Genomic DNA, 21,608 nt, shown 5'->3' on the forward strand with positions numbered 1-21,608 from the left:
CCTGTGAAAAGCATAGCTCTGACACGTGACATAGTGTAGCTCCGACACGCGAAAAGCATAGTTCTGACACGACATAGCATAGCTCCAACATGTGACACAGCAAAGTTCTGACACAACATAGCTCTGACATGTGACACAGCAAAGTTCTGACACGTGACACAACATGGTACTAACATGTGACATAGCATAACCCTGACACATGACACAGCATCACTCTTACATGTGACACAACATAGCTCTGACATGTGAAAAGCTTAGTTCTGACACGTGACACAATATGGTACTAACACGTGACACAGCATCACTCTTACATGTGACACAATATGGTACTAACACATGACACAGCATCACTCTTACATGTGACACAACATGGTACTAACACATGACACAGCATCCCTCTTACACATGACACAATATGGTACTAACACGTGACACAGCATCACTCTTACACATGACACAATATGGTACTAACACGTGACACAGCATCACTCTTACACATGACACAATATGGTACTAACACGTGACACAATATAGTACTAACATGTGACACAGCATCACTCTTATACGTGACACAATATGGTACTAACACGTGACACAGCATCACTCTTACACATGACACAATATGGTACTAACACGTTACACAGCATCACTCTCACATGTGACACATCATTGACAAAGCTTCGCTCCCACTCCCCAAACCCGCGGGCATGTGATGCACCACAATTACTCTGTACCAACTCACGCTGCCTTAACATATGTGCTCTAATGTACACAGAGTTCTGCAGACTAATTATTGATTGATTGATTGATTGATTGATTGGTTGATTTAGTGTCCTGTATGTTTGTCTGTGATGTACGGTTTAGTGACAGCAGAAGGTAAAAAAATCTAAGAAGACAAAGTTTTTTCAATTCAGTTTAGTTTATAGAGACTTAATAAACCTAATAAATAAATCATACAGACACACACACACACACACACACAGGTGAGCACTGGCTATGCTCTACATAGATTTCATAACTATATAATCATCAGATAAAATGCTCTGTTACCAAGGTAACACACTGGTAATCTTATTTGTCTTCTCCATCTCCAGGACATTAAAGGTCCGTCGATTAGACGGTCGTGTAATCACAGAACCCTCTGTTGAGCTCCACGGACTCCCGCTAATGGCCTCATACTGTAACCACACGTGGCCGGGCTGTGGAGCTCACGGGTGTGGAAGGCACTCAGCCCCATTCCAGCAAGGAGCCCGACAGCCAGACGGAAACGCAAGGAACGTGTGTGTGTGTGTGTGTGTGTGTGTGTGTGTGTGTGTGTGTGTGTGTGTGTGTGTGTGTGTGTGCGTGTGTGTGTGTGTGTGTGCGTGTGTGTATACATATACCCTGCCATCCTTTATGGGAATTCACACTAACAAGCATTTGGTGAATTCACAACATGCTGTAAATGTTTTGCTTTAATAAAATCACCACAACACTGTCGACTTCACACTGGGTGGTAGCTAAATGCCTCAACTGTACGAATCAGACACCGGGGGGGTAAAATTGGATAAACTGTTGTACAAATGCAACAAAATTGAGGGACATTTCTGTGGCCCAGAGAGGGCGCTATGGCTGCTCCGAGCAGACGTTGAGTTCAAATGGAGAGTGTGACGGTACATTTAGTTCTGTCCGACTAACAAGTCGTCGAGGTCAGCAGCTCCAAAAGGGACCGGAGAGGCGGTGGCAGGTTATCATATTGAGTACATGTATCGTTTTAAGGCACGTTTACGGAGATTTGTGTCGGTCCTCTTCATCGTCCACACATAGCGGGCTAACGTTAGCTAGCCAGCTAATGTTTTCGTGTAGTCGTTTGTGTTTAAGTGACAACTTTGTTAGTCTGTAGCCATTTTCCCCGCACGTAGGTTTATTTCTTAATTTGTTATCTAGCGACGTAAAGTGACATTATTCAGTTTATATACCAGATAGCATATCTGAGGCGGATTAGTTCATTCAGACTTCGCGTTGGCTAACGCTAGCTAGCATAGCTTAGCGCTCCCGTCCCTGAGAGGGAAACAAACAAACAAACAAACAAACAAACAAACACGGCTCTGGGACTGTAGCCATGCTCCTGTCTCAAGCCGAGCTGTGGGAGGTCTGTGCGGGGTACATTTCTAGACGCTCCGCGCTGGTCTTCACCGCGGTCGCCGCGTCGCTTTGCTGCCTCTGGCGTAGCAAAGGGCAGGTCAGTGTCGAGCGATTTTAACTCATTGATTCATTAATTTATCAAATTAATTAATTCATGTTGTAATTCAGTCATCGGAGCACTTGGCAAGCGATGGTTTTGTGGGAGCCGTCAGCTCGGTTCCTTATTTTCGGCTTTTTTTTTAAACGCAGCTTGTTTGTTTGTTTGCGGCGCGGGCGAACTTGGCTTGCTTAGTGGCTGCGTGGTAATTTCACGGCTTTGCCGAGATACTAACAGCTCCTTGAATACCAGGAGTGACGACGGCTCTCTCTCTCCCTCTCTCTCTCCCTCTCTCTCTCCCTCTCTCCCTCTCTCTCTCTCTCTCTCTCTCTCCCTCTCCCTCTCTCCCTCTCTCTCTCTCCCTCTCCCTCTCTCTCTCTCCCTCTCTCTCTCACCCTCTCTCTCTCTCTCCCTCTCTCTCTCTCTCTCTCTCTCTCTCTCTCTCTCTCTCTCCCACACCCTCTCTCCCTCTCCCTCTCTCTCCCTCTCCCTCTCTCCCTCTCCCTCTCTCCCTCCCCAGGTGCCCACGCTGGTGTGCTCCGACGGCTTCCGCGCCTTCCTGCAGAGACACTGCCCGGTCGTCGCGGAGCGCTTCTCGCCCACGCCGTGGTGCTGGGGTGGTCGCATGCAGACGCTCGTGCGGGTGCTCCTCAAGACCAACCCCGCGGTCACTTACCGCAAGTACGCCGTTCCGACACAGCCGGTCTCTCTGTCTCACGTGAGGCGCCGGGTCACGTTTCAGGAGGACCCCGCTTTCGCTTGTAGGAAATGTTTTGGGTTTTAAGCCGCGTCTCTTCCCCTCCGGCAGCGAGCTGATCCAGACGGGAGACGGGGGTCAGCTCTCGCTGGACTGGTTCGACAACACAGACAGCGCGCGGTACCCACAGTGCTCCTCCCGCCCGACCGTGCTAATTCTGCCCGGGCTGACGGGCAACAGCCAGCAGACGTACGTCCTGCATGCGGTCCAACAGGCCTCGCGGCACGGATACAGGTGCGTCCGCCGGAGCTTGCGCCTGGCTCACGGGGTGTCGCGCGCCGATGTCAATGGCCGCGTAGCTCACCGCTCGTTGTAACTTTTTTTTTTTTTAAATTGTTTGCAGGTGTGTGGTGATGAACAACAGGGGTTTTGGAGGAGAAGAGCTGTTGGTGAGAGACGTTTTGTTCTGAGCACGTTTACGCGATTTTTACTTTCTTACCTTCACCTTTTAAGTGCTTGTACCGTAGCTTCAGGTACCTGAGGTTCTTGCAGATCTGCGCAGTGCCTGATTAGTTCTGTTTCTTTTCATTTTTTGCCAAATTTGGTCTTAAAGTCTTCAGTTTGGCAGGTGCAATGGAGCTTTTCGTGGGTAAAAGGGGTCTATCTAATAACTCTGGATTGGGCTGCATGCTTACAAAGTGTCCAGTTGAATACTTAACTGCACAGCATGTACATGCATATCTATAAAACATAACGCATATTTCATCTTTAATAAACGTATCTTTTTATTAAGTTGGTCCTTTCTTAAGTTAAGTAACTTCACATCACTTCCCATGTCCCACACTAGGTCCTGCCATGTACAGTTCCACTCAGGTGATCACACAAATGTTTTGAATTATTAAAGTTTTGTAATTCAATACATGCTATATAAATATATCGACATCTTTTGGCTTGTTGCATCTTTGTCCAAGAAAAAAAAAAGCCCAATGGTCTTTTCTTTCTTTCTCTCTCTCTCTCTCTCTCTCTCTCTCTCTCTCTCTCTCTCTCTCTCTCTCTCTCTCTCTCTCTCTCTCTCTCTCTCTCTCTCTCTCTCAGACTCCCCTTACATTTTGTGCTGCCAACACATCAGATGTAGAGACAGTCGTCAACCACGTAAAAGGCCTCTTCCCGCAAGCGCCTCTTCTCGGAGCCGGGGTGTCTCTCGGGGGGTGAGACACGCGCCGTGCCACTACGTGCAAAAGTTTTTGTTTTCTTTAAAGCTCTATAAAATCAACCGTTTGTGGCTCTGTCCAGCAGGTGGCGCTAGCGAGCAGCTCACTTGTTATCCAGCAGCGTGCGCTGCCCTGGCAACCCTTGTTCATTGCATTTGCGATCTCCCAGTCCAACGCGTCCGGTTCAGATCAGCCAGTCAGCTGTCAGGCCCTTTGCGAGCCGGGTCTGTCCGGCTGGAACCGGAAGAACCCGCACTGGGGGGAAAAAAAATTCCTATGCCTGTGATGGCGTTGCCAGCCATTGTTAACAAGCAGCTATTTAAAAGACCTGAATAATCAGGCGCATTAGAGTAGGAAAACCTCTCTGACCTCTAGAAGCAGCAGTCATAGCAAAGCGTTTGGCGGGGGAGGGCTCCCACTGCCGGGCGCTCTCTCTCTCTTCCTGGGCCGAGGCTCATGCCGATGGAGGAACCTGCCTTTCTCTGGCTAATGGTGGGGATGGGCGCCACGCTTTGAGCGACGCGGTTGCCGTTAGCGACGGCCGTATGCGGCTTCGTTGGCTCGGTCTGGTGCCATTTGGCAGCGGCGGCTCGGTGGTTACGGGGGAGGTTGCCAATTCAAGTCCCACCACTGCCAGGTCGCCACTGTTGGGACCCCTGAGCAAGAGCCTTAACCCTCAGTTGCTCAAGGCTCATCTTTAATTAGCATATTTATTAGCATATTTAACGAGTTGACTTCTGCTGCCCTCCAGCATGCTGTTGCTGAATTACCTGGCTCATAAGGGGCGGGACGCCAAGATCATTGCCGCACTCACCATGTCGGTGAGCTGGGACTCGTTTGAATCCTCCGCCTCCCTGGAGCAGCCAATCAACAAACTGCTTTTCAATCGCCACCTCACCAGCAACCTGTGCCGTGCCGTTAAGAGGTTAGTCCCGCCCACTCGGACCGGAAGAACTGGATTAATCTGCATCTGTTTCAGTAGATGTAACTGTTGCCATCATTTAGAGTTTCTCTAATGGTGTATTTGCATTTATCATCACTTTCCATGACTTTTTCTGTGTGTGTCCGTCCATCCTCAGACACAGAAAGATCCTGGAGAACGCGATCGACGTGGACTACGTGCTGAAGGTATTCAGTTCTGATGGCCCGCTGGTTGAAATAAAGAGTTCACCTCAAGGTCATGGGTCAGTGTTGAGGTTGTAGCAGTGAGTTTTTACGAGGGGCAGCCACTTAAGTGTTGAGGTGCAAGATAAAACACACTTCACACAACCTCGTGGGCACAAGATCGAGCACGCTTCACACAACCTTGCTGGCATAAAATAAAATACTAGTTGCTCATCAGAGGATGATCATTTCGAAAGTTCAATATTTGGCTGAAACTTATTACCACCGGCAAAGGTAACAAGTTTCACAGAGTTGCGTACGGCGGACACGAGACGTACGAAGCGGCATTCAGGTGAGCGTGGGTCTCTTCTACACGTCGTTCACCGTTCACAGTGTGTGTATGCTATTTAAACCTTTCACATTATGTCACGGGTGGTGTTTCACTAGGTCAGTGTTATAAATCAGATTTAAATAATGCTCGTGTCAAAGACGATATTGAACTGATACACAAACCGCATTTGGCGCGTTAGAACCGAACCCCTTCGGACACAAGACGGCGTCCAAGGTTTATTTGCGTAAATAATGGAACCAATAAAAATATCAATGGCCTGTGTAATGGTTCCTCGGGCCTTGGTTGTTGGAGGTGACTCAAAATATTAAGCTCACCTTTTCTCTCTCTCTCTCTCTCTCTCTCTCCCTCCCAGGCTCGTACCATCCGTGAATTTGACGAGCGCTTCACCTCGGTGTTGTTCGGCTACAAATCCTGCTCCGACTATTACCGCGACGCCAGTCCGGGCTACAAGCTGCCCCGCACATCGGTTCCCGTGCTCTGCCTCAACGCTGCGGACGACCCCTTCTCTCCGGAACATGGTGAGACAGCCCACCCTCGTCGGGGGCGGAGCGTAGACATCTCTCTCCGTTGCGACACTGTTTTGGTCCACGCTGAGCCGGATGTCGGATGTTTTCTCAGTCTCATCATGGCTGCTCTCTCTCTCTCCAGCTTTCCCAGTAACCGCAGCCCAGCGCCTGCCCAACGTGGCTCTGCTGGTGACGTCTCACGGAGGCCACATCGGCTTCCTGGAGGGCCCGTTCCCGTCCGGTGCCGGCTACATGGACCGCCTGTTTGGCCAGTTCGTGTGGGCTGCGTTCGAGCACTCGGCCGACCTGAGGGCAGCGTGCGGTGTCGGCGGCGAGACCGCCGAGTGATGGAGACGCCATACGTTAAACAAACAGTTTTTAACCAATCACCATTCAGCTCGGCGCAATAGATTCGGGTAGGCAGGAAATGGAGGGGAAAAAACTCATTTGCAACCAAGGGAGGTTTCACCCAAAAATATTCACAATTTTGCGATTATTTTCTCTGTAATATGCGGGGACGCGCGGTTAAATCTGGAATGATTTTGATCCTGTGTCTCTGCTGGCCTGCCGGCCTCGCGAGACAAACATGACAGTGTTTAAAATTTTAGGTGAAATTTCCCTGTGAACAACTAATGATATGAAAATAATGGTAATAATATTTATTCAGAGTTACATTAGCTAATAAGACACTCAGGACATTGATTTAATAAGTGTAATAAAAATGTCGATTTAACACAATTTATTATGAATTGGCAATGGTAAATCATGTCCCTGTTTTATGTGAAAAATATTCAGATGTTTTCAGATGTTTGAAGAAACTTGACTGTGTGTGTGTGTGTGTGTGTGTGTGTGTGTGTGTGTGAGTATGAGATCTGAATTTGTGTCCAATGAAGTGGAATGAAATTTCGAGTAATCTGTCTTGTGTTAAATGGATTGTCAATCAGAATGTTCGCATGTCATGGTGACGGGAGGAGAGGCGGGGTTGCAATCAGATCGTTTGCATGTCGTCATGGTGACGGGAGGACAGGCGGGGTTTATAAAATGTACCACCATCACGTGTGTTTACATGTGCGTAAGGCAACAAATCAGAATTTCTCAGTTTGCACTTTGGAAGCACAACAGTATTCACTGATCCGTAATAATTCTCCCTTTTAGTGATGTCGGTTTGAAATGCCAAGCTTTTATTGTTTCTAGCTTTTATTTTTCAAGATATTGTGACCTCAAAAGCACGATCGATGAATGAATGTACACATCTCAAAAATGAGACTTCATAGGGTCCAAGAGGACATTTTCCAGAGCCTCCACAGTGTAGTTAAACTACCGATGTTTGAAAATTGGGGTATTTGTTCGATTAAGTGCTTCTGGAGTTCATATTTTGAAATAATTGCACTTTATTATTACTATTTGCCAATATATTGAACATGAGCATTGAGGACATTAAGTAATTAAGATATTAAGTACGAATGATCTTGCAAAAAGATACAGACAATTTCTGTAAAACCAGCAGAAACGCAGATGCATTCTTGATTATTTGAATGAACGTTTTTATCGAAATTGCCCGATCCGCCTTGTCGACGGTACCTTAGTGAACTTTACCAGCGTTACTGGCTGTTTTAATCCGTTTTAACGTAATGGATTTCCAGTATGATCTAAACGACATGCCCAGGAATCTACATGTTATGAGTGTGAGCCACGTGTGAACAGAGAGCGAAACGCACATTTGAGCCATTAGCTGTTCCTGGGTCAGCTGTGCCATATCGGCCTGAGGGTTTGTGTGCAAAGGTGCAAGGAAAATACTGATTTGGGATCAGCTCCAGGATTGCACAGAGGGATTGATAAAAAAAAAAAACAACAACCCACACCTACTGGCCAGTATTCACGTTTACTAAGAAATCTTTCTTTTACAATTTTTTAATATACTGTTTTTCTAATGTATTTTGAAATTAATTGTTTTGTTTCAGTTTAGGTTGTTTTTTTTATAATTTCTGAAAATGTACCACTGCCTTGATACTCTCTTGATTCAAAATTTGTTGTCTACACAAATAACATATTGATAACTTGAAATGGTGTAGAAATTCTATGTACTTTTTAATCTTCTGACGTTTTTATGGGTTGACCGTAGTGACTGTGCTGACCTTGGTCAGAGTGGAGTAACTCGGGTTTCCACGTAAAGGTGTTGCCGTCCGATTAATGTCTGATCTGCTGTTCGGACGTCAGCGTAGTTTCCCGTCTACGCTGCACGGCGTGTCACCGTGGAGACCACAGCTGAAGGCTGACCATAAACCATCAATAAAAAGCTTAAAATAGAGTGGTGTGCACTGTTCTCTTCCTCTTATTCAGGGTAAGGGTGGGGCTTCTGTTCAGAAGGATCACACACACACACACACACACACACACACACACACACACACACGCAGACCTGAAAATCCCCTGCCGAACGTTACCTTCGGTAAACAGTCGAGGACGTTGGTGGAAGTGATTGTTACACGCCCCTCCTTGGGTCATTAGCAAAGGATTTGATTTCACACACTGGTGCCCGTGACGCTTCTTTGCACTTGTGAGTTGTGTGTAAACCAAAGGCTTTAATTTGTCCCACCTCAAGAGCCGTCGTGCTTTGTGCCGGTAATCACAGCCAGACTCGGACATCCCCGCTGTCCAGTTTAGCCAAAAATGTCCTCCAGGAAGCCGATGAAGAACAAGCAAACCCAAAAAAACGTTTCTCTCGCGGCAAGTTCAAAGTTCACCGCCCACAGTTGAAAGCCACAACCAGTCGTAGACGTCCAGGCCGTTGGGCGCCTTTAAAACCCCTCAGCGCTTAGCCGATCAGTGACCGGCCGGCTCGACTCTGGTGTAAATGATTACCCCAGAGCCGTGAGGGACACCCGTGCTTACACAGCTGCTAGCGTTTCTGTCTCGAGCCGAGAGCACTTGGGCGTCCGGGGGCCTTCCGGACCGTGCAGCGGGTCCCCAGGCCCGGAAGGCTAACCCTGGGGCGAACGACGACCTCGCAACACATGCTACGGTCCTGGGTTTCGTGGGTGGCTGTGGAGGCTATAACTGCAACTTTGGGTTCAGGACACTTATCTCTCAGTCGAAAAGTGCTTCTCTAACATAAAAAAAACCCCAAAAATTTTTCTCATACATTTTTACCTACATTTTCACTTCTTTTTTTTTTTAGTGGCATCGATATCTGTTTATTGATGCAGATGTGTCTGTCTCGGGCTCGGAAAGGATCTATGCATAGAATTTGTGCTGTGGGTATTGATTCTTTGTAAAGGCGCGCCCTTTGCTGAATATGCGAGACAGAGTAAGACTGAACGGCCGATTTCTCTGCCGGCTGTGAGCGGGGTTACGTCCCGTAGTGCCAGAAGATGGGCGGGATTTATCAATACTGGCCTTTTTTGAATCATATAACGTTATATTACTATATTGTATATGGAGTCGCAGGCTATTTTAGGTTGCAAGGAAGCATAACGGAGCTCACTGAAAGGGCCCCATTTTCTCTCTCTCTCTCTCTCTCTCTCCCTCTCGCTCGCTCGCTCTCTCTCCCTCTCTCTCTCTTTCTCCGACTGTCTCTACCTGTCGGGAGTACAGAAGGAGCAAGTTAATGATCGACATCGGAGAAGCCGGAATGCCGTCGTCATCCGCTGGAGTGGTTGCTCCCGATTGCAGGAAGAGGGTGATCTCAGGGCCGGAATGAGCACGAAGGGGGGGCGTGGGTGGGCGGGACCAACAGACCGCCAGGCCCGCACAGGTGCATCCAGGCTCGCAGTCCACGCAGCTCCGGCCGTTCATCCGCCCGGCGACCGACGGGCGCTGCTCCGGACGCCGGGACCCCTGCCCGCCGCCTCCGCGTGAGAGACCCCAGCGGAAACGCCTCCCACCCGGCCGAGGTGAGTTACGGAGACGTCCCCGCCTCTGCAGCGTCCTCATCTCCCGGTGCCCGCGGTGCTTGGCAGAGCAGGAAAGTGCTTGAAATACGATCCTGTGGCAAGATTTACGGATAAAAAGAACCGTGTATTTATTCCAGACCCAAATCGTTTATTATTGGACGTGAACATTCCTAATGGTGTGGTATTGTTTCAACAAATACTTAAAAAAAAAAAAAAAAGTTGCAGTTGTACCATTTGGGAGAGATAACTTTGACCTTCAGAAAGCTGTGTGTGTGTGTGTGTGTGTGTGTGTGTGTGTGTGTGTGTGTGGAGCGGGGGGGAAGTGTCATGTTGCTAACACGCCTTTAACATGCTTTTTGAAAAGACTGACTAAAGCAGAAGTCATAAAACTTGAAACCAAGGGCAATTTGTTTCTTAAAGTTTAACCTGGGTCCTAAAACTCCGATCACAGACTCCCACCGTTACAGAATACGCGGAGCATGCCAGCCGCCAGGTGTGCAGTTGGCAAGCGTTGGCTTCGACTGCGGACTTTCGTCTGCCATAATCATCAATTATTGATGATTATGAATATTATATTGATTGATGATTGATGATTTTATATATATATATATATAAAATCAGGCATTCCAGTTACTTTGCTGATATGCTGGTTAGAACACTTCACAAAAAAGTCAGTGGGACTAATGTAGTCCTGGACACACGGAGCTCCTGGTTGCGTTAAGTTATGCAGTCTGTGTGTACGCTGAGTTCTGTTAGCGGTGCTTGATTAACCCTTACTGGTCCCTCGGGCCAGTGTCCGCTTCATACACACCCACTCTGGGGTTGTTCAGGTTCTAGTGATTTTTTTCAAGTCAAACGTTTACAGCAAGCTCTGGCCTCGCCTAACGCTCGTAACACACACGAAGCTTCCTAGTCTTATTCCAAGCTGGTGCCCTGGCGCCAGGCTGCGGTCAGTAACATCTCTCCGGGCGGTAGGAGCCTCACGCTCCTTTTCTCAGCGGCCAGCGAGGTAAACGCATCATCGGACGTGGATGGGGGGGGTGCATCAGGGGAAGCCGGGGTGGAGGTCCCTGCCGAAGTCATCTGTCAGCACGGAACCGGCCCGGCGGCTTCTCGGAGATTCCGTTTCGCCCTCCCTGCACGTTCCGTGTCCTCTCGAGTCCGCGTACCGGCTGGAGCGTTCGCCAAGACGCCAATGCGGTTCCTTGCGTTTCCGTCTGGCTGTCGGGCTCCTTGCTGGAATGGCGCTGAGTGCCTTCCACACCCGTGAGCTCCACAGCTCGGCCACGTGTGGTTACAGTATGAGGCCATTAGCGGGAGTCCGTGGAGCTCAACAGAGGGTTCTGTGATTACACGACCGTCTAATCGACGGACCTTTAATGTCCTGCAGATGGAGAAGACAAATAAGATTACCAGTGTGTTACCTTGGTAACAGAGCATTTTATCTGATGATTATATAGTTATGAAATCTATGTAGAGCATAGCCAGTGCTCACCTGTGTGTGTGTGTGTGCGTGTGTCTGTATGATTTATTTATTAGGTTTATTAAGTCTCTATAAACTAAACTGAATTGAAAAACTTCTTCTTAGATTTTTTTACCTTCTGATGTCACTAAACCGTACATCACAGACAAACATACAGGACGCTAAATCAATCATTCAGTCAATCAATCAATCAATCATCTGCTGAGCTCTTTCTACATCAGAACGCACATGTTAAGGCACCGTGGGTTGTCCGTACACTGTAACCGGTACCTCACACGCCTGGGGGGGCGGAGCCTTGGCTAGCCCTGCGCACATTGTTACAGATATCTGAATATCCGAGCATTACTGGGTAAAGGTAATGCCGGACCCGCCCCCAAAGCCCTACGCGTTCCCGTCTGCCATCAGATACTGGACGTCGGGACGCATTGGACATCTAAGGTTAAGATTTGAGGCTTTTATGTAAAGCCGACTCAGAATTTGTCCCACAGCTGCTTTTATCGTGCGGGGGGGCAAGATCGATGTTTGCAGCGCCCCCTGTTGTTTCGGAGTATGCATAATTGATGTGCTGTTTTTTTCTTCTGCTGTTCAAGGATGCTGGTTGTGTCCTTGGGTTAATGGCGTAGTTCGGTACTGCTCGGTGGTGGGTTTTGAATTTTTATGCTTTTTAAAAAAAAACAACAAAGTTTTGTTGCATCACATTTGTGTGGATGTGTAGCTGGATGTACCGTGTCATTTCCTCGCGAACGTCCCGCCGCGTTTACAGGCTTTCACCGACCCTGTGTGTCTGTTTGTGTGTGTTTGTGTGTGTGTGTGCGTGCGCAGGGTAAGCCATGGAGGTCAAACTGAAGGAGCTCCGTCAGAAGCTGGAGAAACAGTGTCAGATCAACCAAGAGCTGCAGAACCACAACCGCGACTTGGGTGAGCATGCGCACCTCAAAAAAAAAAAAAAAAAACGACCCCCCCCCCCCCCCCCAAAAAAAACCCTCCGACGCCGTGCGGCTAACCCTAACCTTACGCAAAGGAGCACGCCAGCGATTGTGTTGAGCTCCTCTGCCGCGAGCGAGAAGGCTTTATGGGCTGGGGTGTGTGTGGATGATGCACTGATAAGCTTTCTCTCATTCTGATCTGTTTCCAGAGAAGAGGCTGATAGCGAAGGACAGACTCTTGGACGAGCTTCAGACACGTCTGGGTGAACTGTGTGTGTGTGTGTGTGTGTGTGTGAGAGAGCTGGAAATGAGCGTCCTCTTCTTGGAATGTGGAGTGGGTTGCTAGTTAATGTATGAGGCCTTTCCCCCCGTGGTTTCTTTATCTCTGATAAGGCAGGTCAGTGCTGTGACTTGGAATTTTAGCAGAAATTCCTGGGAACTGGGGACGAAATCCCTTGCAGGATTACGTGTGATCCTGGCTCGGGTTCAAGGGTTTATGGGTTCACTCAGATCTGGTGTCCCCAGGGAGTCTGTCACTGGCGAAATTGTCAGCTAAACGGCAACGTAAATAAAGCTGTTTTTGTGTGTGTGCGTCTCGACTAGTTAGGAGCACCTGAGAAAAACAAGGATAACCTACTTTGGCAGAATAAATATTCCTTACAAGTTTATATAAACCTATATAAATTCCTATTGGGAATACCATATAGGGGACATTCTGTATGTGTTGTATAACTGACCACAGGTCCTGACAAGGTGTGTGTGTGTGTGTGTTTTCAGATGCTTCATCTCTGAGGGACCACGATATCGGCATACATGAGGTGCGCCAGAGCAGGGCAGCAGTCATGGCTCCAGAGCCAATCCCAGAGGAGCCCCACTTCCCGGCCTCCAGGGTCAAAAAGACCGCCAGGTTAACGTCTGTTAATGCCCCAGTACTAACGCACAGGGGGAGGGGGTTACTCAATAGTTCAGCGTGGTGGAGTGGTTCTTAGCAGCTGGGTGGTGAAATATGGGCATAATGTTTCACGTCCAAACAAAACAAGGCTGGCTTTTATCATATTATGCAGAGAATAGAGATCTTCTTCGCTCCGTGACGGTAACTGCCCGCGTCTTCGGCGCAGTGCGAAAAGTCGATCAATCGATTTAGTGATCCGTTTGTCATGGCTTGTTGGTGTGTTGGTGCGATGCAGCGAACGAGCCCAGATCCTAAAGGCCACGGGCAGAAACGACTTCCTGAGCCGCCTGGACGATGAGCAGATCAGCATGGTGGTGGAGGCGCTCGCCTCCTCGGACTGTTGCCCCGGCGACGAGGTCATCAAGGAGGGCATGGAGGGAGACAGCCTGTACATCGTGGCGGGTGCGTGTGCGCGTCTGTGGTGTGCACGTGTGTTTTTGTGCTCTGTGTGTGTTTGTGTAGCGTGTGTGTGTGTGTGTGTGTGTGTGTGTGTGTGTGTGTGTGTGTGAGTGTACACACTATATGCTGATTGAGGGAACACACCCTTTCCGTCCAGCGGGTGAACTCCAGGTTACTCAAGCTGGGCGGCACCTGCGAACTTTGACCCCTGGAGACGTTTTTGGGGAGCTGGCAATCCTGTACAACTGCAAGCGCACGGCCTCGGTCAAAGGTCAGTCCCAAGCACGGCACGAAGATGCCGACCTTTGACCCTCTCCTCTGCATGCACGCCCCATGATCTACAGCCTGGAGGGAAAAAACTGTAATCGCGGCGGAAACGCAGCAAACTGTCGCGCGAGCGGCTCCGCGCTCTAGCCAACGCGGACGAGCCGTCCTCGCGCGTGCACATATCTGAAACAACGGCCGTCTGTCTGCCGTGTTGTGTCTGTGGTTGCCAGCGGTCACGCCCGTCAGGCTGTGGTGCATCGAGAGACAGACGTACAGGAGTATCATGGCCAGCAAGTCCAAGAAAAAGCGAGAGCAGCTGATGAGCTTCTTGAAGACGTGAGAACTTTATTTTCCTTACTTGCTTTCTTTTTAAGCTGCTACAGTCGTCCGTAAACGTTACTGAAGGAAGCGGTCGGAACGGCCATGTTTGTCGACACCGAACCCTAGTACATACGGGCCAGGTCCTGCCAGTGAGCGTAGGAGCAAAAAAATGTTCACGTCTGCATTAGCCGCCACCCTGGTCCGAGGGAGCGCCTCCGGGAGCCGGAACGTCCGGACGCAAGAGGGTAACGGCGCTCAGCGCGAGCGCTCTGACCCCTGACCTCTCTCTGTCCTCAGCGCGCGGACCTTGAAGAGCCTGAACGACGAGCAGCTCTCCAATATCATCGACTCCATGGAGGAGGTGCGTGACGTGACCACGCGCCACGGTCAACAAAGATGACCAAGCAAACAAAGTCTTCGGCCGTTTGTACGCCACAAATGTGCTTTTCTGTGGCCTGCCGTTGCAAAATCCCACGTTTACGCTGCCAGTAAAGAAACATGCTCATTTGTTCACCTGCCTGATCTTGTGATGCCAGGTACTGATTGCCGGGTTTTACCGAAACAGTGCAGTGAGAGGACCATGACAATACAGTGAGAGGACAGTGACAATACAGTGCAGTGAGATGACTGTACAGTGAGAGGACAGTGACAATACAGTGAGAGGACAGTGACAATACAGTGCAGTGAGATGACTGTACAGTGAGAGGACAGTGACAGTACAGTGAGAGGACAGTGACAATACAGTGCAGTGAGATGACTGTACAGTGAGAGGACAGTGACAGTACAGTGAGAGGACAGTGACAATACAGTGAAGTGAGATGACTGTACAGTGAGAGGACAGTGACAGTACAGTGAGAGGACAGTGACAATACAGTGCAGTGAGATGACTGTACAGTGAGAGGACAGTGACAATACAGTGAGAGGACAGTGACAATACAGTGCAGTGAGATGACTGTACAGTGAGAGGACAGTGACAGTACAGTGAGAGGACAGTGACAATACAGTGAAGTGAGATGACTGTACAGTGAGAGGACAGTGAGGTAAAGCCGGTTTAGTCTCATAATTTTACTCCAATTATAGGTGAAATTTCAGGACAATGAAGTCATCGTGCGAGAAGGTGCTGAGGGGGACACATTTTACATCATCCTTAAAGGAGAGGTGAGGTGGGGGGACATTTTACCTCATCCTTAAAGGAGAGGTGAGGTGGGGGGACATTTTACCTCATCCTTAAAGGAGAGGTGAGGTGGGGGGGACATTTTACCTCATCCTTAAAGGAGAGGTGAGGTGGGGGGACATTTTACCTCATCCTTAAAGGAGAGGTGAGGTGGGGGGACATTTTACCTCATCCTTAAAGGAGAGGTGAGGTGGGGGGACATTTTACCTCATCCTTAAAGGAGAGGTGAGGTGGGGGGACATTTTACCTCATCCTTAAAGGAGAGGTGAGGTGGGGGGACATTTTACAACATCCTTAAAGGAGAGGGGAGGTGGGGGGACATTTTACATCATCCTTAAAGGAGAGGTGAGGTGGGGGGACATTTTACATCATCCTTAAAGGAGAGGTGAGGTGGGGGGACATTTTACCTCATCCTTAAAGGAGAGGTGAGGTGGGGGGACATTTTACATCATCCTTAAAGGAGAGGTGAGGTGGGGGGACATTTTACCTCATCCTTAAAGGAGAGGTGAGGTGGGGGGACATTTTACATCATCCTTAAAGGAGAGGTGAGGTGGGGGGACATTTTACCTCATCCTTAAAGGAGAGGTGAGGTGGGGGGACATTTTACCTCATCCTTAAAGGAGAGGTGAGGTGGGGGGACATTTTACATCATCCTTAAAGGAGAGGTGAGGTGGGGGGACATTTTACCTCATCCTTAAAGGAGAGGTGAGGTGGGGGGACATTTTACCTCATCCTTAAAGGAGAGGTGAGGTGGGGGGACATTTTACCTCATCCTTAAAGGAGAGGTGAGGTGGGGGGACATTTTACATCATCCTTAAGGGGGGGGACACATTTTAACACTGACTTTTTTCTTTCCTCAGGTCTTGGTTACCAAGAAGGTGAACGGGCAGCAGAAGGTGGTCCGTAAGCTGGGGGAAGGCCAACACTTCGGAGAGCTGGCCCTCATGCGGTAAGACCGGCAGCACTGCACCTTTAACGCGTGCGTCACGGCCACTGTGGTCGCCTTTAACGCGGGCGTCACGGCCACTGTGGTCGCCTTTAACGCGGGTGTCACGGCCACTGTGGTCGCCTTTAACGCGGGCGTCACGGTGATGTTTTTTTTGATTGGTATTGATGATTGAATAGTTAGGATGGAGCAAGTCAGAAGACCTGGAAACGGAACTGCTGGCTGGTTTGAAATAAGGGGGTGTGTGTGTGCGCGTGTGCGGGTGTGGGTGCGTTTGCAGCGAGATCCTGAGGACGGCCACCTGTACTGCCGTGGGCCCGGTCACCTGCTTCTCTATTGACAAGGAGTGAGTGGCACTGAGTATCTCTCCCACTCCAATCACCAAGGCAACAAATATGAATCCAGTCTGCCTTTAATACATTTCTGTTAAAAACATTAAATGTGGATAAAGGATTTTTGCGTTCTGTTTTCTGTGCAGGGTGTTTGAGGAGACCATCCCTATAGAAAGCCTGGAGTTACATGATGAGTACGATGAGGTTTCAACACACACACACACACACACACACACACACACACACACACACACACACACACACACTCACTCTTTCTGGTCAGTCCTGCAGTATTAATCTGCATTGATCAGTGTGAAGTTCTTTTGCAGTTCAGATCTGGAGACTGTCAGCACTTCTGAGAAGGAGAGGTAAGACAGCCGCGTTCCATTGGTCGGTTTGCTGTGCCGCTGTCATGCGATTGGTCGGTTAGCTGAATCGCCGCGCTGTCCATTCTTCCCCGGCTTGCTCTCCGCAGGCCTGACTCCATCATAAAGCTCCGGGATCTGATCCCCGTCCTGTACCAGGAGGGCCGTTACCAGGGCGACCCCGTCACACTGGGCCTCGGGGGGTTCGGACGGGTGGAACTGGTACGGCACGACCCGCCCCGCACGCGATCCGACAGCAGGTGTGTCACCCGCAACCCGTGACCTTTCGCTTGCGTCGCAGGTGACCACACTGCACCACGGGAGATACTTTGCCATGAAGAAAGTGAGCAAGAAGCTGATTGTGGAGAGGCGCCAGGGCGCGCACATGCTGTTCGAGAAGAGGATCCTTCAGGAGATCCGGAGCGACTTCGTCGTCAGGTCAGCTCACCTCCGGCCCCACCCACTGACCTCTGACCTCTGGCCCTTTTAACCCCTGACCTCCGTCTGGGCCCTCTCCCTCCCACTCAGGCTCTACGCTGCATTCAAAGACACACGCTACATCTACATGCTAATGGAGTTCTGTTCCGGCGGAGAAATCTGGACCAAGCTGAAGGAGGCGTAAGATGCGTCTAATTTAGTACAGAAATTTATTAAATGTGTTAAATATGTTAACATGTATTATCGAAATGTGTTAAATCGTTGTATTTGTTGTATTAGTTATGGCTTAGTGCAGATGTACATTTGCTGGTGTAGGAAAGTAACTCAGCGGTCATGTTGCTGATTCAAGCTTTATTCTGTGTGTCTGTGTGTGTACATGTATGCCTGCGTGTGTGTGCGCGTGCATGAGTGTGTATGCGTGTTTGTGTGTGCTCGTGCTTGCGTGTCTGTGCGTGCGTGTCACAGAGGTCGTTTTGATGAGAACACAGCCGTGTTCGTAGTGGCGTGTGTGGTGGAGGCGTTCGTCTACCTCCATAAGAAGAGCATCATGTACCGAGACCTGAAGCCCGAGAACCTCATGCTGGACTCGAGAGGCTACGTCAAACTAGTGCGTGTCACTTCCGTATGCTCGCGCCCTCGGGCTTTCGCGGAGTGGCGGCTCCCTCTCTCACGCCCAGTCTCGCCACTTGCAGGTGGACTTCGGTTTCGCCAAGGAGCTGAAGCGAGGACAGAAGACGTATTCGTTCTGCGGGACCCCGGAGTACATGGCGCCCGAGATCATCCAGAACCAGGGCCACGACTTTGCCGCGGACTTCTGGTCGCTGGGCGTCCTGGTCTACGAGCTCCTGGTGGGCAGGTGGGCAAAAGCCCTGCTGTGGGGGGGAGGCGTTGGGCGACAGAGTGTGCACGCGACTCCCGCCGCCTGAGTGATGCGACGGCTGTAATTATGGACGTCGCCACAGGATGGCAGTATTGGTCTAAGCACCGGTTTGTATGCACCATTTTCGTCCGACTGCCAACTACTAAACGACACTGAAGAAACCTACTTTAATTGGAAAATTATTCGTCGCATAGGAGTAAATAAATTTACATATATTATACACCCTCTGTCTCTCAGTGGCAGTTCAGAGTTCAGGTTCCTGTGTGTGTGTGTGCTCCGCACTGACGCTGTGCACGTCCTGTCTTCAAGCCCACCGTTCTCGAGCTCGGAGCCACAGAAGATCTACTCCCAGATTCTGGACGGTGTGATGAGGTTCCCTCCTCACATGGGAGAGGCAGCACGGTCTCTCGCCAGCAAGCTGTGCAGGTATGAGGTCCAGGGGTTTATACGATGATGGAAATTACTGCATTATGTTGTGTGTGAAAAGGATGTGTGATGTGGAGTTAGGGAAGGTACCGACATGAACGAACCAACGTTTTTGCTTTTTGAGTTTTCTTCCTTTCCCAGACGTTACTGGCGCAGGAAGGCTGTCTTGCCTTTCGACTTCTCGCGGCCCTGTCAGGCGTGTGGACATCGCAGTCGCAAGCTGCGTTTCCGCGTGGTCAGACCCTGCTGGGATACGCACCCCTTGCGTCCATTCCTTGACCTAATCCTAACCCTTGCCCTAATCCTAAATCTAACCCTTGCCCTAATCCTAAATCTAACCCATGACCTAATCCTAAATCTAACCCATGACCTAATCCTAAATCTAACCCTTGACCTAATCCTAACCCTTGCCCTAATCCTAACCCTTGCCCTAATCCTAAATCTAACCCTTGCCCTAATCCTAAATCTAACCCTTGCCCTAATCCTAAATCTAACCCATGACCTAATCCTAAATCTAACCCTTGCCCTAATCCTAAATCTAACCCTTGACCTAATCCTAACCCTTGCCCTAATCCTAAATCTAACCCTTGACCTAATCCTAACCCTTGCCCTAATCCTAAATCTAACCCTTGACCTAATCCTAACCCTTGCCCTAATCCTAAATCTAACCCTTGACCTAATCCTAACCCTTGCCCTAATCCTAACCTTAACCTACTAGATTGTTTTCTCATCTTTTCTGCCTAAAAAGAGACATTTGTTTGGTGTGAAAACAGAGATGCAGCTCCAATGGAAAGAGAGGATTGTGCTTCCGAGCAGACGAGACAGAAAAACAGAGAGAGAGAGAGAGAGAGAGAGAAAGAGAGAGAGAGAGAGAGAGAGAGAGAGAGAGAGAGAGAGAGAGCGCTGCTTCAAGCTGAATAAAGGGGCCTGGCGTCAGAAGGACACACTGAGAGTTGATCTCTCTTACAGTCTTCTCCGTCCAGGGTCTGTGTGCACGTTTCAGACGGGCTGCTCAACGCGCACAGGGCACTTTGCTTAAATGATGGACGTGAGAAGCTAAGAAGCTGTGCTGTGTTCTGTTCTGCAGGCTACGTCCTGGTCAGAGGTTAGGAAACACCAAAAACGGAATCAAGGATGTCCGCAATCACAGGTCAGCGTAGAATGATCTAGTTATCGATCTATCTATCCGTCTACCTACCTACAGTGGTGTAAAAAAGTGTTTGCTCCTTCCTGATATCTTATCTTAAATGTTTCAGCTCATCAAACAAATTTAAATATTAGACAAAGATAACACAAGTAAACACAATGCAGTTTTTAAATGAAGGTTTTTATTATTAAGGGGAAAAGAAAATCCAAACCTAACCCCCTCCGCTAAAACACAAATTAACTGTGCTTTATCACAACTTTGGAAAACTGAGTTCAATTTCTCTAGCCACACCCAAGCCTGATTACTGCCACACTAGTTCCCAATCAAGAAATCACTTAAATAAGACCTGCCTGACAAAGTGAAGTAGACCAAAAGATCCTCAAAAGCTAGACAGCATGCTGCGATCCAAAGAAATTCAGGAACAAATGTGACACAAAGTAATTGAGCTCCATCAGTGTGGAAAAGGTTGTAAAGCCGTTTCTAAAGCTTTGGGACTCCAGCGAACCACAGTGAGAGCCATTATCCACAAATGGCCAAAACATGGAACAGTGGTGAACCTTCCCAGGAGTGGCCGGCCGACCAAAATGACCCCAAGAGCGCAGCGACGACTCATCCAAGAGGTCACAAAAGACCCCACAACAACATCCAAAGAACTGCAGGCCTCACTTGCCTCAGTGAAGGTCAGCGTTCATGACTTCACCATAAGAAAGAGACAGGGCAAAAATGGCCCGCATGGCAGTGTTCTAAGACAAAAACTACTGCTGAGCAAAAAGAACATAAAGGCTCATCTCAGTTTTGCCAGAAAACATCTTGATGATCCCCAAGACTTTTGGGAAAATACTCTGTGGACTGACGAGACAAAAGTTGAACTTTTTGGAAGGTGTACGTCCCGTTACATCTGGCGTACAAGTAACACAGCATTTCAGAAAAGGAAAATCATACCAACAGTAAAATATGGTGGTGGTAGTGTGATGGTCTGGGGCTGTTTTGCTGCTTCAGGACCTGGAAGATCGGCTGTGGTAAATGAAACCATGAATTCTGCCGTCTACCAAAAAATCCTGAAGGACAATGTTCGGCCATCTGTTCGTGACCTCAAGATGAAGCGCACCTGGGTTCTGCAGCAGAACAATGATCCAAAATGCACCAGCAAGTCCACCTCTGAATAGCTTAAGAAAAACAAAATGAAGACTTTGGAATGGCCTAGTCAAAGTCCTGACCTGAATCCAATTGAGATACTGTGGCATGGCCTTAAAAAGGCGGCTCGTGCTCGAAAACCCTCCAAAGTGGCTGAATTACAACAACTCTGCAAAGATGAGTGGGCCAAAGTTCCTCCGCAGCGCCGTAAAAGACTCATTGCCAGTTATCGCAAACGCTTGATTGCAGTTGTTGCTGCTAAGCGTGGCCCAACCAGTTATTAGGTTTAGGGGGCAACCACTTTTCCACACAGGGCCATGTAGGTCTGGATAATTTTTTCTCTTAGTAATAAAGACCTTGATTTAAAAAGTGCATTGTGTTTACTTGTGTTATCTTTGGCTAATATTTAAATTTGTTTGATGATCTCAAACATT

General features: G+C 48.9%; 2 protein-coding genes across 5 annotated transcripts in view; both read left to right on the forward strand.

Annotated features, from left to right (window-relative positions):
- The first annotated feature begins 1,616 nt into the window (after window positions 1-1,616).
- On the forward strand, window positions 1,617-8,399 carry LOC113568509 (protein ABHD1-like). 3 transcript variants are annotated; one of them, XM_026996715.2, is made up of 9 exons: window positions 1,617-2,221; window positions 2,742-2,902; window positions 3,030-3,212; window positions 3,322-3,367; window positions 4,014-4,126; window positions 4,881-5,054; window positions 5,209-5,257; window positions 5,938-6,103; window positions 6,234-8,399. In XM_026996715.2, the coding sequence occupies exons 1-9, from the start codon at window positions 2,102-2,104 to the stop codon at window positions 6,437-6,439; spliced, it is 1,218 nt and encodes a 405-aa protein (XP_026852516.2). In that variant the 5' UTR covers window positions 1,617-2,101; the 3' UTR covers window positions 6,440-8,399. The 3 variants fall into 3 exon arrangements, with proteins under 3 accessions (XP_026852516.2, XP_035385326.1, XP_035385327.1); XM_035529433.1 differs by having other exon boundaries at window positions 1,617-1,758; XM_035529434.1 differs by having other exon boundaries at window positions 1,647-1,688.
- A 1,451-nt stretch (window positions 8,400-9,850) lies between these two features.
- prkg3 (protein kinase cGMP-dependent 3) overlaps window positions 9,851-21,608 on the forward strand; it is an 18,771-nt gene continuing 7,013 nt past the window's right edge. For both annotated transcript variants that reach the window (XM_035529447.1, XM_035529446.1), the window contains exons 1-20: window positions 9,851-9,984; window positions 12,290-12,385; window positions 12,603-12,656; window positions 13,171-13,300; window positions 13,581-13,747; window positions 13,902-14,015; window positions 14,242-14,347; window positions 14,630-14,693; window positions 15,413-15,490; window positions 16,367-16,455; window positions 16,733-16,798; window positions 16,931-16,978; window positions 17,114-17,152; window positions 17,260-17,371; window positions 17,451-17,587; window positions 17,678-17,767; window positions 18,053-18,194; window positions 18,280-18,443; window positions 18,777-18,893; window positions 19,981-20,043. In XM_035529447.1, coding sequence (XP_035385340.1) covers window positions 12,298-12,385; window positions 12,603-12,656; window positions 13,171-13,300; window positions 13,581-13,747; window positions 13,902-14,015; window positions 14,242-14,347; window positions 14,630-14,693; window positions 15,413-15,490; window positions 16,367-16,455; window positions 16,733-16,798; window positions 16,931-16,978; window positions 17,114-17,152; window positions 17,260-17,371; window positions 17,451-17,587; window positions 17,678-17,767; window positions 18,053-18,194; window positions 18,280-18,443; window positions 18,777-18,893; window positions 19,981-20,043 — 1,868 coding nt within the window. In that variant the 5' untranslated portion in view covers window positions 9,851-9,984; window positions 12,290-12,297. The remainder of the gene's footprint in view (window positions 9,985-12,289; window positions 12,386-12,602; window positions 12,657-13,170; window positions 13,301-13,580; window positions 13,748-13,901; window positions 14,016-14,241; window positions 14,348-14,629; window positions 14,694-15,412; window positions 15,491-16,366; window positions 16,456-16,732; window positions 16,799-16,930; window positions 16,979-17,113; window positions 17,153-17,259; window positions 17,372-17,450; window positions 17,588-17,677; window positions 17,768-18,052; window positions 18,195-18,279; window positions 18,444-18,776; window positions 18,894-19,980; window positions 20,044-21,608) is intronic.

Source organism: Electrophorus electricus, chromosome 8, assembly GCF_013358815.1.
Source record: "Electrophorus electricus isolate fEleEle1 chromosome 8, fEleEle1.pri, whole genome shotgun sequence".
Classification (NCBI taxonomy): Eukaryota; Metazoa; Chordata; class Actinopteri; order Gymnotiformes; family Gymnotidae; genus Electrophorus; species Electrophorus electricus.